An 18,064-nucleotide genomic window follows, 5' to 3' on the forward strand; every position below is an offset into this window, starting at 1 on the left:
GTCTGCTTGTAAAATATTTTCACAGTAGAAACTAAATTTTCCACATGGTACAGTCTAAGTAAGGGCTGGTGGATTTGTTGTCCTCTGTACCAGTGGTGTTAACCAAAAATTTCTGGCTGGTTAGTTCAAAGCTGGCACAGTAGACAGGCAATCTGAACCACCACAACTCAGCTTCTTACTGTCCCAAGGCTTTTGATAAGAGATAAAAGGCCTTGTTCAGAAGTTTCTGATACAAGATTTGGCAATATGAATTGCATGTGATTTCCTTTGGTAGGTATACCTAAAAAAAAAGAGGGGCATTTTTTCATCCTACATGGATGCCATGTTTCAACAGGGTCTTTTATTGAATTTATTAAATAAAATAATCCCACAAGAAGGTACATGGCCAGTTCTCTCAGATGCCTGCAGCAAAGGAAGGGAATCTGGGCACGATGACCCAAACTCACAGTTTATTTTTGACAAAAACTCAGTCTTATGCCTTCTGCACCTCACCAGATGCAAGTCACAGAGGTTCTGGAGTTAAAGCATTACTAATTGATTTTGGTTTTGCCTCAAGGGCTTTCATTCTGAAAATGAACACCCACCTTTCAGCTTGCAACGCTTTAATCATAAATCCCAATCAGTTCATTCCCACGTGCTAAACTACCATGTAAATTTTGCTGAGGTTCTCCTTGCATGTTTTTTCTTGTAAGTCTTGACTTGTTGTTTTAATAGTAAGATGAAACACTGTTTTCTAATAGAAGACAAAGTTATCCATCCAAAGTTTAAAGGGTGCAGATGTGAATTCTAAAGCAGTTGAGTGAGGGCCTACCACATTCTGAGTAGTGTCATGTACTGTATCCACAGTTTACCCACAAGAATAATGCTACAGGAAAGTGTGAAGCAAATAATTTCCTAGAGGATACAGAGCTGAACTCTGAGATATTAAATCCCCATAGAACAAAATTCTGCCCTAGAGAGCTGGTAAGCTCAGACCCCAAGGACTTCCAGAAGGCACTTTCCAAAATGGCATAGAAGTGAACAACAAAAAATTAACAGCATTTTTACTCGAGTTAGCTTCTACTTTTGCCTCCTCTTGTGATTTCTCTTCCCTTTTAGTGAGGTTGTGGAAAACCCTGATCAACCATGTGATGTCTGAGGTCTCCAATTGCAAAATGCCTCTTGCTTCATCTTTCCTCTGCCTTCAGCTCCATCTCCAGACTATGGAAACCAAAATCTACTTCGAAATGTGACAAAAATACAGCCAGATTTTGGCACACGTTGTCTCTACCTCCTCAACAACTTGAGCAGGGCATGACCACCTCTGGGCAGAGGACAAATCATTTCATCAAATCCCACCCAGCATACAGAAAGTTGTAGTAGAAAGGGTGTCAGGGTGAGTTACAGCCAGCCCCCAACACATTTTCTGAGAGATGGAAACAGTAAAGACCAGAGCTCAGACTCCCAACAACTCACTGTGACCACTTTCTGGCATATAAATTCCAGAATGATTTAATTGCTATCTCTCTAAAACCTCCTCCCTCAGTCACAAGTTTTCACAGCAGCAGTTAATAAAATTATTGAATCAAAACAGTAGCTAGAATGAAAAATAGTGAGGTCGTTGTAATGTTTAGGTTTAATAAACAATACAGCAAAGAGAAAGAAGATGTTCTGCTTTAAGACTCAGTGACCAAAACTCACTGAGTCAAACTCAAGGCACATTTCTAGAAAAGCTCCAGGTCCAAAAAAACTCCAAACAAACAAACAAACAAACAAACAAAAAAAACCCCCACCTTAACCCCAATTAAAAAAAAAAACACAATAACAATGGATTCTCCTTGAAGGAAAACAAGTAATGCTGAAGTAAGGTCATACTCAGCTGGGAAACAGTAGAAGGATCAGACAAAGGGGCTGACCAAGACTTGTTCCCAATAACCTCTGTTTTACAGAATAGATGCAGGAGGACACTGGGAAGAGCTATTTATCACTCAATTAAATTGTGAACTATTCCACTAACAGCGACTACTCAGTATATTTTTACCATCTTGAAACAGCTTAAGTGTTAAAAGAAAGACTCCACGGATTTTATCAAGGTTAAAACATGCGCTTAGAAACCTTCTGCTAAAAAATCATGCCTCATTTTAATTAATTTTGCCAACATTTTAAGCCACTGAAAAGGAATTTATACACTATTTGCCTGAAAAGAGCCTTTTACCAGTATCGCAGTTGGTTTCAACCGGCCCAACTTGTTTATTCTTCCTAACATATGGATCTTAATTTGCACACATCCTCCCCTCCGAGATGAAAACACAGTCTCAGACAAAGCAGGCAAAAAAACGGTCGAGAACAATACAACCCATCTGCCAGAGAGAGGTGGGGGGGGGGGGGAAAAAATAGAAAAAAATTAAAAACCTCTCGCTGAAAATGTGGGTTTTTTTTTTTTTTTTTTTTTTTTTTGGTTTTTTTTTTTTTTCTCGTTCCCGTTCTGCATCTTCCCCTCCCTCCTTCCCATCTTAGCAACAGAGCCTGGAGCAGCCAACCAGGCAGGAGCGCATCCCGGGGTTACTGCAGTGCATCGCCCGGCAGTAACCGCGCCGGGCGCGTCCAGGCGGGATGCGGCAGCTCCACCGCACTGCACCTGCACCTGCCCCTGCCCCTGCACCTGCCCCTGCACCTGCACCTGCACCTGCCCCTGCCCCTGCCCCTGCCCCTGCACCTGCCCCTGCCCCTGCCCCTGCAACTGCACCTGCCCCTGCCCCTGCACCTGCCCCTGCCCCTGCACCTGCCCCTGCACCTGCACCTGCACCTGCCCCTGCCCCTGCCCCTGCCCCTGCACCTGCCCCTGCCCCTGCCCCTGCAACTGCACCTGCCCCTGCCCCTGCACCTGCACCTGCCCCTGCCCCTGCACCTGCCCCTGCCCCTGTACCTGCACCTGCCCCTGCCCCTGCCCCTGCCCCTGCAACTGCCCCTGCACCTGCCCCTGCCCCTGCAACTGCACCTGCCCCTGCCCCTGCACCTGCCCCTGCACCTGCCCCTGCACCTGCACCTGCCCCTGCCCCTGCAACTGCCCCTGCACCTGCCCCTGCAACTGCCCCTGCCCCTGCACCTGCACCTGACCCTGCACCTGCCCCTGCACCTGCCCCTGCCCCTGCAACTGCCCCTGCACCTGCACCTGCACCTGCCCCTGCACCTGCCCCTGCACCTGCCCCTGCAACTGCCCCTGCCCCTGCAACTGCCCCTGCCCCTGCACCTGCCCCTGCACCTGCCCCTGCCCCTGCAACTGCCCCTGCCCCTGCACCTGCCCCTGCCCCTGCAACTGCCCCTGCACCTGCAACTGCCCCTGCCCCTGCACCTGCCCCTGCACCTGCCCCTGCCCCTGCAACTGCCCCTGCCCCTGCACCTGCACCTGCCCCTGCACCTGCAACTGCCCCTGCCCCTGCCCCTGCCCCTGCCCCTGCACCTTCCCCTGCCCCTGCCCCTGCACCTGCCCCTGCCCCTGCCCCTGCACCTTCCCCTGCCCCTGCCCCTGCCCCTGCACCTGCCCCTGCCCCTGCACCTTCCCCTGCCCCTGCACCTGCCCCTGCACCTGCCCCTGCCCCTGCACCTTCCCCTGCCCCTGCACCTGCCCCTGCCCCTGCCCCTGCACCTGCCCCTGCCCCTGCCCCTGCCCCTGTCCGTGCCCCTGTCCGTGCCCCTGCCCCTGCCCCTGCCCCTGCCCCTGCCCCTGCCCCTGCACCTGCCCCTGCACCTGCCCCTGCCCCTGCCCCTGCACCTGCCCCTGCACCTGCCCCTACACCTGCACCTGCCCCTGCCCCTGCCCCTGTCCCTGCCCCTGTCCCTGCCCCTGCCCCTGTCCGTGCCCCTGTCCGTGCCCCTGTCCGTGCCCCTGCCCCTGTCCCTGCCCCAGCCACACCAGCCTCCTCCTGCTCCCCCTGCTCCGATTAGCACATCATTGAGGCCAAATCCTCCCCTCCATTCCGTCTGGGTATCTCCGGAGGGGATGGGAGAGGAGGGGTGTGTGAGATCTTTTAAGTCATAGAGAGGATGCTGCAAAAAGTTAAAAAAAAAAAAAAAAAAAAAAAAAAGAAAAGAAAACCCAGTGCCCAACTAAATAAAGAAAGGGGTCTGTCCGAGTGTGTGTACCAGAATTACTAAAACAGCACCGGAGCAAATGAGCAAAGCTCAGCCTGTTTAAATCTCCGCCGGTGGTTTGACAGCGGCTGAAGTTTCCATCTTATGCAGAGGACGGTATTAACATAAAATACATCCCTCGGAGCTGGAAGGCACGGATCGCGCTGTTCTGAGGACACTACCTCGGGCTGTGACGGCCACTTTCCGCCTTCCATGAATACCAAACAACCTGCCAAAGCTCCGTGCTCCCCCATCGGACACCTCGGAGCCATCCAGAGTGAGCCCGGTCCTTCATCCCTCTCCTGCATCCTGCATCCGTTGACAGCAAACATAGCAGCACCTCCCCGCTTTGCTTCCACGGGGTTTGGGCCATCAGGAAAACCCCAAAACAGCAAGAAATGCAGAGTTTTCTGCTGAGCATGAGTTTCTTTACTGCTCCTAAGACTCCCCAGGAAAATCCCCGGCTTCATTTTTCCCGGCCGGAGCCGGTCCCCTCCGAGGTTACTCGAGATCAAATCCTAACAGAACTTGCACTCGAACGCAGCACAAATGACTCATTACAGTCCTAAAAATAACCATGGAGAAATTTCCAACTAAAACGTTGCCTAATTAACCACGAATACTGAGGGGGGGGGGGGGGGGGGGGGGGGGGGAGCAATCCCTGAGCTGTTGTGGTGTTTTGCAAGCAATTTTATTACTACTTTCTTTCTGGATGCACTCAATTATATAGGCAGAATATTTCCATTTCCATCCTATATTATAGCAAACCCAACTAGAAACAATAGAACAAATGTCCTTTCATGGCTATATAGAGTGTATGTATCTTTTTAAAGCAAAGCTGAAATGACTTTGACCTAGACAGAAACCTCCAAAGTACTTTTCATGCCCCCTTTGTATACGGGACTATACATAATTCATCCCCAGACCACAATTTAGATTATTTCATGGTGCTTTTAACAAAAATAACAGAAACCTGAGGCACTGACTTTTCTACCAAATCCTCTTGCAAACAATTTTCAGGCAGTCCTAGTATGATAACCTACATATCTGTAATTTTTTTCTATGAACTGGTTAAACCAATCTCTGTGTTCCTGTGATTTACATTTCAAGCTGCAGTTTAAGCATACAGCTCAAAACCCAAGACCCACTTTAATCTCTTTCTCAACCCTTAGATAAATGGCTTTGTGACAAGACAGTGAAACTTCAGCCATGTTTTGTTCCAAAGCTCTGCAGATCTTGCTTTTAACATTTAAGGATCCACACTGGATCAAACACAGGACTCTTTCTTTTCCTCTCCAAGCCAGCTGAGTCCCTCATCCTAAAAGAAAGGAGAAGTATCCTGGGACTAAGCAGCCCTATTATTGCTACTAAATGTGCTGAAGTTCCCTTCTTCTGGCTTTGCCAGTCCATCTTAACCTCACAACAGTTCTTCCAGGAGTTCTGGGGCTTTCTGAAATTGTGCACTTTGCTGACCCACAGGAAACCCACAGGACACGCTTGAACATGACCTGGATTCAAAGGCTGAGATGCATTTTCAGCTCTGGAATATCCTTAACGTCACAAGTCACTCAAACATCCCTTTCTTTCAAAACTGAAGGAATAGTTGTTTCTACCTGTTGACCAAATCCCTAAAAGCTTTACAGGGAAAATGCCAAAGTCAAGTGGGACCTTCTGAAACTTTTACCTCTTTAACTTCTTCAACCTCTTCCAAATTCCAATATTGGCAACAGTTCCTGCCGAATGGAATGGGTCGGATACAGCTGCTTTGATCAAGGACTGACCAGCCATACTCCTTCCCTGTTAATCCCACTGACCTCAGGGGAAATTACACCAGGAATTAATCAGCTCCAGAGTCACACCAATCTCTGCTATAAAACCTCATAAGGAGAGCAGCATTTATCATATAAACCTTAGAATCAAAATGCCCCTCCTTATGTTTAAACAGAAAATGATATTTAATAGTTTAATTAAGCAGTTTAAGGTTGAGACAAAAATCAATGAAAAATTCCAATTTGAAGTCTACTGTGGCTTATTTAGCTTCTTTGTTGCTGACAAGCAATGCAAATTCATCTTTCTTTGGGCTTTTAATGAAAAGTAAAAGACATGACATACCATGAGTTGCATTGTCTGAACAATCAAGCTAAGTACAGAGCACAATGGAAGCACTACTAATTATTCCTCCTTCTGCTAATTTAGAGCCTAACCTTAACATCACTTTGCAATGCCATTTTTACTGAAGGGAATTGCTCTTCAGCTGAATTCCTGTCCAATATGTTGGCACAAATTGTCTTTGAAAGGAAACTGTACTTCTGTCTTTGTGATCCAACACTCTTGAAAGGTTTTAACTAATTTATTACAGTTATAGAGAGTGATGTAGAAATAGTAGATTTTCTTTTTCAAGCACCATTTCAGAATAGAAACACCATTAATTTAAAAGGCACATTTTTGAAACAGCATCCCTTATCACTTCTTACCACAACCAGCACCCAAGAACAGTGTGAACTGAGAGACATCTCCTTTCCTTTTTTTGCCCAGCATGTTTTCTGCTACGTTTCTCCTAAAAAGTGAATTAAGTATTTCACATTACAGCAATGAGAGAGACTTTTAGCACAGGGAATCCACAAGGAGTGCTGAACTGCAGCAACCACCAGTGTTTGGAGGCGCAATATTGCCCTTCTCTTGGGCACTGCAAAGTCCCAGTTTCCCACTGGAACAGAAACCAGTATAAGGTATTCAGAATTTTTTATATGTAATGTACTCAGCTACAAATCCATCAGGTTAGAACAGATATACCCCAAATTACACATGAAAAAAAACTTCTACTTGCAGAACCACTGAAACGATTCAAAGAATCTGAACTGTTTGGATCCTACCTTCATTGGAGGCTATTTAGGCAATTTGGTTTTCTGTTTCCTTAATAGAAAATCTTTTCTGTTAAAGCAAATATATTGAGCCAGTCCCTGGAAGAGGGAATGTGGCTGGGAGGAAAGTTTGGTTCTAGAAGGTTTCTATAATGTGACCAGCAACTGACTGAAACACTGAAGAGACCTCTGGAGGTCACCTGGCCCAGACTTCTACTCAAAGCAAGAGAATTACCAGCTCCTGGTCAGATCAGCTGCTCAGCCAAGTGTGCCACACTCCCCTGTGATGGAGAAAGCCCCACTGTCCCTGGGTGACACGTCCCAGTGCTGCACCTGGGGAACAGGTATTTATTTCCTGGTGCCCACCCTAACCCACCCAAATTGCAATGTGTGGCCATGGGCTCTTGTGATTTATCACCTGGCACTATTGGCAGGAGCAGCCCAGGCTCCTCAGCTGCTCTTTGTAGGTCCCCTGAACCATTTTTTACCCCTTTGACAGATCCTTTCCAGCTTCCCAGTGTCTCTGTCGAGATACGAAGCACCCAAAACTGATACAATATTCCAGCTGTGCTCTCACTGGTGAGGAGAAGGATAAGGGCTTGCCTCCAGCTGGGAATGGCCTCAGTCACAGGACGTGATTCACCTTCCTGGCTGTGAGAGCACTCTGGGTCACAGGCACTTGGCACTGAGTGCAGACCTCCTCAGCCCTTGGCAAGCAGAGAGAGTCAAGCCCTGCTGGCAGACAGCAGCTCAGCCACTCTGAGGCTGTCCTTGGTGGTCCCAGGAATGACACAAGGTGTGAGACTGGGTGAGTAGGATATGAACCCCTCCCCACAGATAGCCAGAAAAATTCAATCTCCTCTTTCAATCCGAATGTGATGACACAGTCACAGCCATATCCCAGAGCTAAATACCTCCACATGTCATTTTCAGCTGCAGGATGTTTTGCCAAGACATTGTTTTGTTCAAACCAAGTCACCCGAGCATGTCAGAAAATCTGCACGGAGATTTTGGGTATAGAATCCCTCAATCACATCTGGCCAATGAGAAAGAGATTCAGTTAGAAATCTCAAGCTTTTAAATCTTAGATGAGACATTTTGGCATAGCTCCATTTTTTTGGAGGACAAAAAGCCTTCAGTGTTTTGTGCTTGTTCTGATAAGATAAAGAATAATTTTGAATGCACCAAAGTTACTGCCAAACCAAGCTGTTCTCCTATGGACAATGCGGCTCCATTCAATTTTAGCAAATAATTAAAAGAAGGCCAGTGGGTCTACATACAGTTTTGATGTTGAAAAACCTATTAAAGCATGAAATCTGCAGATCTTTCAACAAATGAATAATTGTATGCACAGCCTGTCCGCATACAGTAGCACTTTCATGGCAACAGCTCCAGTGCTTTTCATACCACACATTTTTAGACTACTGAAGCCTTGGTGTTGTGATAATGACACAATTTACAGACTTTGTGTACTGCCAAGTACTTTGTGAAACAATTTCAAGTGGAACTTTTAAGCCAGTGGATTTGTAGTTTTAGGACCAGAGCAGGTATCAAGTATGGTTCAGGTGAGGGCTGCACTGGCAGGGCCTTATCTCTTAAAAGAACTAAAGCACACAACCATACCAATTTACATTACTGGGAGACAATTCCTCCGGGAAGGGCAATTATGTCATTTACTACACAAAATTCTCCTGAAGAGTTCAATATTTTCTCTTGGGCATACTTCTTTTCGCTGGCAGGAATTTACTGCACGACCTAGTTTTCCTTTCAGAGAGGACTAGTCACACACAAGCAAAAAAAAAAAAAAAAACAACCAAAACTCTCTAGGAAACACACAGTTACACAAAGCAAATGAAGGCATGAAAGGAATTGATGCCAAGCAGAGGAGAAAGGACAGAATCACCTTTTAGAACTGCAATCAACCAAGAACCTATAAAGAAGAGAGCTGAATAATCCCTTCTTACTCCCAACATTTCTCTTCTTTGAGAAGTGCCCAATATCCATCATTTTGGTAAGCCTTGGGTTGCAGGCTGTGAACTCTTTGCAGTGTGTATCAGCAAAGGAGCTACCCAAAGAGCATCCTGATCCTTGGCTGAACTTCAGGATTCAGTCCCAGCAAGAGCCAGTGATTTCATCAATGAAATTATAAGCCTAGAGAGACCCTTCTAAGATGTAGAGACCTAGAGCTAACAGCCTTTCTTTCCAAACACAGCCTTTAAAGAAAACAGTTTTTATCCTGGTGTCTAATGCCTTCTGAAATTCTGAGATACCCACTGTTCTGAAAGAGTAGAGGAAAAACAACCACTTCACAAAACAGCCAATTGCAGGAGTAAAAAACAAAGCCTCCTCACTTCCCCCACCCCCATCTTTAAACTCCTGCATGCTCTACCCACCCTCAACAATAAATTGTAGACAGGCAAGATCACAGGACAGATATTTGGCAGCACAGCAACACTATATTTACTTCAGATACTTAAGAATTGGGAGGCAGAAATAAGCAGTTGTACAACCTGCTGCATCTACAGCTTCTTGTGGGTGAAACCTTGTTTTCCTCACCTTTCTTTCTCCACCATGGCCCTTCCTGGATAGAGTAGGACAGTTCTTTAAACTCAATGTTCACAGCTGGCCTGCGGGGCAGGTAGGAGAACCTGTGAGCTTCTGTCAGAGCATTGTCCACTTTTTTTAAGTGTCCATTCATGAGTCGGATGTCCTGGGTGTCTGTGCCATTGGAGACCACCTCGTCCACCGAAACACACACAGACTTTGGCTCGGTCATGGTGCAACCAGAGCTGCTGCCACCCTGCAGGGAAAGTGGAGAAAGTTCACAGACTTTTGTTTAGGAACATGTTTCAAAACCTTCTGTGCATCAGAAGAATTATTCTTTAAATAGCACAAAAAATCTGGCACTATAATGCGCTGAAAGGTGAAAGAGGAGTAAAAATAAAGCAATCTTTTGTTTTGCCTGAGCCTGGACAGAAGAGGTAAAAGAGCCCTTGCAGCACATACAGTTCCTTCAACACCAGTTTTCCTTTCAGATCTTGCACCAGATTAATACATTTGTAAGTTCAGTTCCCATTGTGTTTGGTTTCTCATGCACTCAAGGAATTTGGTTCTAGTTACTGATTCCAGGGCTTGGAGCAGAGCTGAAAGGGGAAGGGAGCTAGCTGAACAATTATTTGTGCAGACATTTCAAAAGACAACCACTCAAATTGTCTAAGAGCTCTTGTTCCTCTGGATCAGCCTATGCTTCTGTGAAGGTGAAATTATATTTCTAAGCATTTTCAAATGTACTATTTCATGCCTTATTTTCTCTTGCACTGATAGTTCTGGAGACTTCACAACCTGAGACGACAGTACAAGTTCTTTTCTGGAGGTCTTTTAGGAAAGGACAGTGCTTTGCACCCAAAATCCTTGAGTGCTTTCCATGCTTGATAGTGATAACTAATGGAAATTTTATCAGCTACATAAACACAAAAACCCTGCTCCAGTTTGTGCACCACTAACACTTAAGGTCAATGTCCTGTGCTCACAGCCATCCCTCTTGCCACACTCTGCCCATCACAGCACGCAGTGCAATTCCACTTGGCACTTTTTGGACTAAATCTCCTTCCCCTCCTCTCCTGACCATGACGACAGCCCTACATCCACTTTTCTCTTCCTTTTTCTTTAACTATGTATACAAAATCTGGATTTTTTTTTCCATTCCTTTTACCAGCACAGGCATCTTGCACCAATATGAGCAGGATGTGTGTAAGCTCAAAAGAAAAACAGTCATCAATTTTCTTCAGCTGAACAGAATTTTGAACAGTTCAGAGGCTGTTTGCTGTCGTCTGTTGTTTGGTGGATGTCATAAGCAGAGCCAAACATCTGCACAGTTGTCTATTAGAAAGTTTAATGTTTTTAATGCAGATTTTTATTGGAAAGGACTTCTGCAGATGGCTTATGTGCCAGGCTTTCCATACTGACACATCTGCCCAACGATCTACAAAGTCATCTCTTGGAAAGCAGATGTGCTGCACTACTTCTCAATTCATGAACACAAACAGAGCTGCAGGTCCTGCCACTGTTTCCCTCTATTTGTCTAATTCAACTAAGAAGTGACATTACCTCCTCTCCCCTGTGCTACTTCCATTTCCCCTCTCATGGGTCCTGGTCTTCCCATCTCTGCTGTAAAACCAGCCCAGCTCAGATCAGTCACTTGTCATGAATGCTGACAAAAACATTAAAAAAACCTCCAGTCCTACATAATTACTGAGGGGAAAAAGGGTACTTCTTCATAACCACTTCATAGCTGGCATGTTCACATTCATCACACACAAGCTGCAAGTTCTGGATGAAATAAATCAGCACTCCTCACCACATTTTCTCAAGAAAGAGATTTTAATCATGCTTTCAACTTACTTAGAGGTCAGGTATCCAGTAACACTTACTGTCAAATTCTTAAATAGTTGACTGCCATGGTATGTAATTTGAACATAACAAGAGTAACGTGAAACATCTTAGAGCTCAACAATTAAAGCAGGGGAACTTCCCTAAAAACTAAGAGAAGGCGAGTTAACAATATTCTTCCCTGAATGTTTTCAGGGCTGATTTTGGCACTCATAATCTGTTTTGTTCTGAGGAACCACTGAGAACCTTCACAAAATCAGAGAGAATATCCAAAAACGAACTCTCAGTTAGCAGGTCACCTTGATTGTTCAGGTGACAGTCAGAGCTTCTCCTGTTTAGATCGATTCAAGAAGAAATATCCTTTGGGCAAGACCTCTGACTACTCAATCATCGGAGAGTATGAAGCCAAAGACTTTTGTTACTGGATGTTATACAGTTTCAGTCACTCTATGGACCTAATGCCTGCTCACACACCTGCCTCCTCCAGGGACCACCTGCGAAGGGTGAGGATCCCCCCGAGCAACCGGGGTGGTCCAAACGCCTCCCGCTCTTGGCACCACCTTCCCTTGATAAAAGCTGGGCAATGCCGTGGCTACGACAGCCACACGCTTAGCCAAGCCGTGTGTAAGGCACAGACACACCTGGCGCCCCTCTGTACCTCCAACACCTGCAGCTCTCTCTCTTCTCCGCCGTCACCCCCCCCAGCGATGCCCCAACCCCGCATCCCGACCCGTGCACCGCTCCGCAGCACCGCGCTCACCTCTCAGCTGGTTTTGGTACAGTTCTGCCTATTTCCCATGCACTTTGCCGGAGAGGAGCCCGAGAGGAGCCGGGCCTCTCCCGGCGGGGACGGCAGCGCCCGCCCGGTCGCAGCTCCCGGACGGTCCCGGGGGCTCTGCCCGCTCCGTCCCCCGCCGGGCCCGGGTGTTATGCAAAGGTTACGGTCCCTCCGTAAATCCGCTGGGAAGCCGGCGGGGCGCAGCGGCGCAGGGAGCATGCTCGGCGATAATCCCCCCGCCTTGGCTACAGGCAGAGGTAACCAGCGGTCAAGTCCCGCCGCCGGCCGCTCGCACGCTCGCATCCTTCATTCTCCATCCCTCATCCCGCATCCCTCAGCCCCCATCCTGCGCTCCGCAGCTCCGGGAGCACCCTCCCACCCCGTTTTTCCCTCGGGAAGCGTTTCGGGAGCTCCCCGCACAGCCCCGGCTCCATCTCCATGCCCCGGCCCCGCACCTCGACCCCCTCTCCGGCCCCGCGGAGGGAAGGCGGGGTGCTCCTTACCAAAGCGCTGCCCAGGGAGAAAGCCGCCATCAGACATGCCATGTGCACCGCTGCCCGCCCGGCTGCTGGCGGAGGAGCCCTCCAGTGCCGCCTCCCAGCCCCGACTGGCTGCGGGAGGCGGGCGGGCACGGATGGAGCTGGGGCCGCCCCTGCCCCGGACCGCCCCCGCTGGGGATGGGGAGAACTCCGGGTTCGGAGCATCCCCCCGGCTCCGGGGAGGTGGGCAGCGTGTCCCCAGTCCGCTATCGCTCTGCCCAAATAACGCGGCAGACGCTTGTCCCGGGGGCTGGGGCACCCAAGGTCGCTCGCCGGGACAAAATGAGGAAGGCAGCCAGCGTTGTCCCCAGGCTCCGGGCAGGGACAGGCTTCCAGGTGGGCTCCCGGAGGCATTCCCTGAAGAAACGGGGAGTAGAAGCACCATCCAATACCGCCTTGTGGCATCCCGTCCTCATGAGGACGAGACAGCTCTTCTGCCCTGGGACTCTTTACCCACTGATTTATGAGCAACCCATTGTAGCTCAGGAATGGAGAGGAAGGAGAGCTGTCACTGAGCTACATTCTCCATTCATTTACTCCTCCCATCAAAGACCGGCATTTCAGAGAGGTCACGCCATCACTAAACCACAGAATGGCCAGGCTGGAAGGGACCACAGTGGGACACCAGGTCCAACCCTCCTGCTACAGTAGGGTCATCCCAGAGCACACGGCACAGGATTGTGTCCAGATGGTTCTGGAATATCTCCAGTGAGGGACACCCCACACCCTCTCTGGACAATCTGTCCCAGTTGTCAGCCACTACACAGGGAAGAAGTTCTTCCTCATGTTCAAGTGGAACTTCCTGGGCATCATTTCTGCCCATTTCTCTTGTCTCATTGCTGGGCACCATGGTGCAGGGTGTGGTTCACCCCCTGACACTTCCCTCCAGACCCTGAGGTCCTGCACATGCAGAGCAGTGCGTGGTGTTCACATGGCATTAGGGCTGTGCTGACACTGCTGCCTTGAGTCTGCATCCGTGACTAGGCTTGGAGCTGGATTCACTGGCTGTACTACCTGGGGACAGAAAGCTCTGCCCAACCAGTTTGCCAAGAAGCCAGAAGCTGAAAAAGCCATCAGCCATTTGAGTGTTCCCATTCCTGCTGGGACTGTTTTAGGTGTGTGCTGAGACTCCCTCTTAGTTCCTCTGGAAGCAGCAGAAAGTGGGGATAAAGTACAGCAGGGGTCTGAGAACTGGTTTCAAAGCAACAAGTAAGCATGACACACAGGAGTTCATAGTCTGAGACAAACCTTTTAATTGGGGAGCTTCCCAGAGTGGCTGGGACTCGTATAGCATTGTCCAGACAGAGGATAAGCCTCACAAAGCCCCAGGGAGGCAGGTAAGTATTTGATCCCTGCAGAGCAGAACTGTGGATGGGTGCTTACTACGGGCAGCACGGTGCTGCAGGGAGGGAACTGCTGCCCAGAACATCTGGGCCAGGTCAGATGGGGTCCCTGCCCTGCAGGATCCTCCCTCCCGACGGTGGCTGCGAGATGGATGTGCAAACAAATGCTTCAGCACAGGGTTGGCTTCTGTCTAGTGTCTCTCTGATGCTCCCCCAGCCCACAGCTGTTCTTGGCTCGAGGATTTCCTGATGTGATTGTCTCTCCAGATTGTGCTAATAACCCTCAGTGGAAATGTCTTCCATGAGGGAACACTCCCCCTTGGAAACATGTAAAATTTACCATCCACTGCAACCCACTGGCAGGGAATAGTGTGGAGACTCTCTACGCTCAGCCTTGGATCGAGTCCTTAGATGTTGCAGAAAGTCATTTATTTATAACATTTATTGGAGAAGAAATATCTACCTGCTGTGGAATACCACTCAAACATGGATGGGCCCATCCAAAAGTCCTCACTGAATGCTTAAACTGTGTTTGAGTAGACATTTTAATGACAATTATCACCTAATATTAAGAATAAAGAGAATTTATGAAGCATTCTTCCAGTGATGATCCCAGGGTTTTAGTTAACTTGATTTGGAGTGTGTGTCTGTAGCACCCACAATTTATTCAAGCTTGTCTCTTGTATTTTCCCTTTGAACATTGCAAAAGATGCATTATCTCCATACAGGAGCTGAAAAGGGCAGTGAAATACTGATGTGTATGTTTAAGGCATTTACAGGGTAAAAAACAATTACTTAAAAACATCATTATTTTAACTGTGAGCTGGAAGTAGAGAGAGAGGAAGCCATACCCTGATCCTAGTGAATGTGTGATACAGACCCAGCATGATATTTACTATCCTGTTTTGACTTCCTAAAGGCTGAGAGAGAAGCAAGGAAGGCAACATAAAAGCTGTAGCAGAATTGAAATGTACAGTCCTGAGATCTGCTGCACAAGTCAAGTTTCAGCTCTGTCCAGAACAAGTTTGCAGTACCAAGGTGCTGCCTTCCACGAGAGGTTTTCCTGAGCAGGTGTACATGACCAAATCCCAAGATTTGTTTTTATCATGGTGCCTGCAGTATCAGTATCTACAGGGGCTTCTTGTAAATCACTGAGACATAGAACAGGTTTATCAGAAACCAAGTTCTACTTGGTATTTTGGTATCTATTTTGATACCACAAAGTGAAAAAAAAAATTATTACATAAGATGAAGCCTGCTAAAAATAGCAGTCTCCTGCATTCCTACATTCCCTCATTAACTCTTCCACTAACTTTACAGGTGATCCCCTGGTTCCTGCAGACAAAAAATAAAAAAATAAATAATTTTAAAAAAAGATCAAGAACACAACTCTGTGTCAAAGGGGGAAAAAAAAGGGGGGGTGGGGAGAGAGATATAAAACTATGCTTAAAAAAATCCAGGATAAAAAGAAAAAAATAAACAAGGGAAGTTACAAATGAAGGTGAGGACAGGCAGGCAGGGACAAAAACCTGACTCCTAAAATAGATAAGGAAATAGTAGTAGCTTCCAGGCTTTACAGCAGGATAAGTGTTACAAACACTAGACTGATGCACACAGGAAAGAAAAAGAACATTGCAAGCAGAAATGCACTGGGAAGGGCAGGGAAAAGTGGAAATGCAGTGATGGCAAGAGAGGACAGATGTTCAGCAGAGCCACGGGAGGTGTTTTAGAGCAGCACTGATAGCTCTGGTGTCTCTGCAAGAACTAGCTCATGTACAGAACTGCTGCAGCCTCAGGAAATGCAAAGGCCACTCTGGACTTCAGTGCTGGGATACAACAATGTGGGAAAAGTCCAGCGAGAAGTGTGCAGGAGGCAGATGGGAAAATAAAAGTTGGAACTGTAAACGGCAAAATATTTTAGATTCATTTTCCATAAAAATGGACCTCAGCTTTACTAATTTGCAGCTTGCTCTTAATTTAAGTTGGTCTGGGCAGAGTTTGAGGAGTTTTCTGGAAAATATTTCAGGATAAATCTTCCTAAAGAGTCAAGGTGAGAGGAAAAACTGCCCACTGTGAAACACTCATGCAATATTTTGCTGCAACAAAACAGTTTGTCGTGGACAGAGGATCATTTTGTCATTTCAAAACACATACTGGCTTGGATCACTTCTGGAGTATGTTTCCTGTTTTCTTGTTCCCTACCCCAGTTATTTGTAAAGATTGATTTATCATGTAGGGAAATAAAAATGGGAAAGAAAAAAAATACAAAAAAGAAAAATCAAGAGCGCTCGTGGCGCTTTTATAGAGGAAAAAAAGTGGAAAAAACCACAGGTCTGAACAGCTGAAAGACGAGGTTGACAAAAAAATGTTATAGTTTGTGAGCCTGTGGGTCTGTGGCGGGTGGTGGCTGTGAGTACGCACTGGAGGAAAAAGGGATAAGAGGAAAAGAAGTCACGGGGGGTGGTAAAAAAGAAATGAGTAGGTTAATGAAAGGGAATGATAAACTTTAAACAAAAAGGGGAGATTTGCTCTCCCTAGTCCGAATTACTGATGAAGTACTCCTAATTACTAATCAAATGAGTCCGAATTAATTACTGGCCCAATTGTACCAGTGAACGGTGCCGGAACCGAACAAACACAGTCAGATTAATACTTCGCAGCTCCTCCAATTGACGTTCTTCCAACTCAATCGGTGTCAAAGCTCTAGAAACGCGCTGCTCTGCGCAGCGCCGACACGGACGCTGCGTCTTGTGGGCTGCTCGCACTCCGCTGAGGACGCGCTCCCTCCACAGCAAGCGATGTTCAAATGCACGTCGAAGGAGTAACCCGTGGCCGAGGGGCCGCTCTGCCGAGGCTCCAGGATCCATCCGTAGCAAGCACCGAGGATCGCTGCAGCCGCTCCCAGGATGCGCACGACGATGCGCCCCACGCGATGCCAGAGCTCGGAGCGGTGCTGAGCGCAGCCCTGCCCCGCGGAGGGCGGGGGGTCGGGCTCAGGTACAGACAACATGGTAATCGCAGTCGGAGATCGCACGGAGAAACCGGGACTCGAACACGCAGCCTTCCGGGTTGAAAACGCGCAGCCCAACTCACTGAACCAAAGGTCCCGGCCGCTCCTCCCCTCGGCGTTTGGCTGGTGATTGCTGCGGTCCCGCCTCTCCCTGAGCCGTGCCTGGGGTGTTCCGCAGTGCCCTGTCTGTGCCGTGATCCCGGCTTTGCTGGGGTGTTCCGCAGTGCCCTGTCTGTGCCGTGATCCCGGCTTTGCTGGGGTGTTCCGCAGTGCCCTGTCTGTGCCGTGATCCCGGCTTTGCTGGGGTGTTCCGCAGTGCCCTGTCTGTGCCGTGATCCCGGCTTTGCTGGGATGTTTGGTGGGATGTCACACATCTGAATAGATTGAAAGATGAGGTTGAGAAAAAACAATTCTGCTTTCAGTCTGAGCCGCTGGGCTTCTACAGGTGATAGCTGTGAGTGTGCACTGGAGGAAAAAAAAAGGAAGAACAGCAAAAGGAAAAGCACGGGGAATTTAATTATTTTATCGAAAAGGGAGATTTGTTCTCCCAGGCTCGCATACTACAAGTGTTTGTCCGTCACAGTAGCTGGCTGACTACTGATTTGTCTTTACTTTCTGCTTGGACAGAGTGCTCAGATCCTTTCCAGTCTTGCGCCGCTGGGATTCTTCACAGTCCCATCATCTCAACCCGAAGCTTTTTCCCGCACTCGCGCGGACCGGGACGCGCCCCAAGCTTTGCACTCCTGCCGCTGGACCATGCCGTGCCCCGAGCTCTGCACTGCTGCCGCTGGACCATGCCGTACCCCAAACGATACCGCACAAACTGCCGGGCCTTGCCAGGCGGTGTCGTCGACGGGAAGCTGAGGTAGCCAAGCTGCGTAGCCGGGGACTGAAAGGCAGAGACGAGACTCGAACCCTCTCCCGCGCTGGATGGCACAGCGCCCCAAACACACTGAGCCAAACCTTCCACCCGCCCTGTTCCCCTCCGTTGGGGTGGTGATGGCTGCGGTCCCGCCTCTCCATGGGTCCTGCTT

The 18,064-nt window shown here is 48.2% G+C and overlaps 1 protein-coding gene across 2 annotated transcripts in view; it reads right to left on the minus strand.

The window, feature by feature from the left end:
* ABCG1 (ATP binding cassette subfamily G member 1) overlaps positions 1-12,683 on the minus strand; it is a 49,624-nt gene extending 36,941 nt beyond the window's left edge. For both annotated transcript variants that reach the window (XM_062488172.1, XM_062488171.1), the window contains exons 1-2: positions 12,642-12,683; positions 9,528-9,771 (exon numbers count right to left, since the gene is read on the minus strand). In XM_062488172.1, coding sequence (XP_062344156.1) covers positions 9,528-9,771; positions 12,642-12,683 — 286 coding nt within the window. The remainder of the gene's footprint in view (positions 1-9,527; positions 9,772-12,641) is intronic.
* Positions 12,684-18,064: the final 5,381 nt, after the last annotated feature.

Source organism: Cinclus cinclus, chromosome 2 (genome assembly GCF_963662255.1).
Source record: "Cinclus cinclus chromosome 2, bCinCin1.1, whole genome shotgun sequence".
Lineage (NCBI taxonomy): Eukaryota > Metazoa > Chordata > Aves > Passeriformes > Cinclidae > Cinclus > Cinclus cinclus.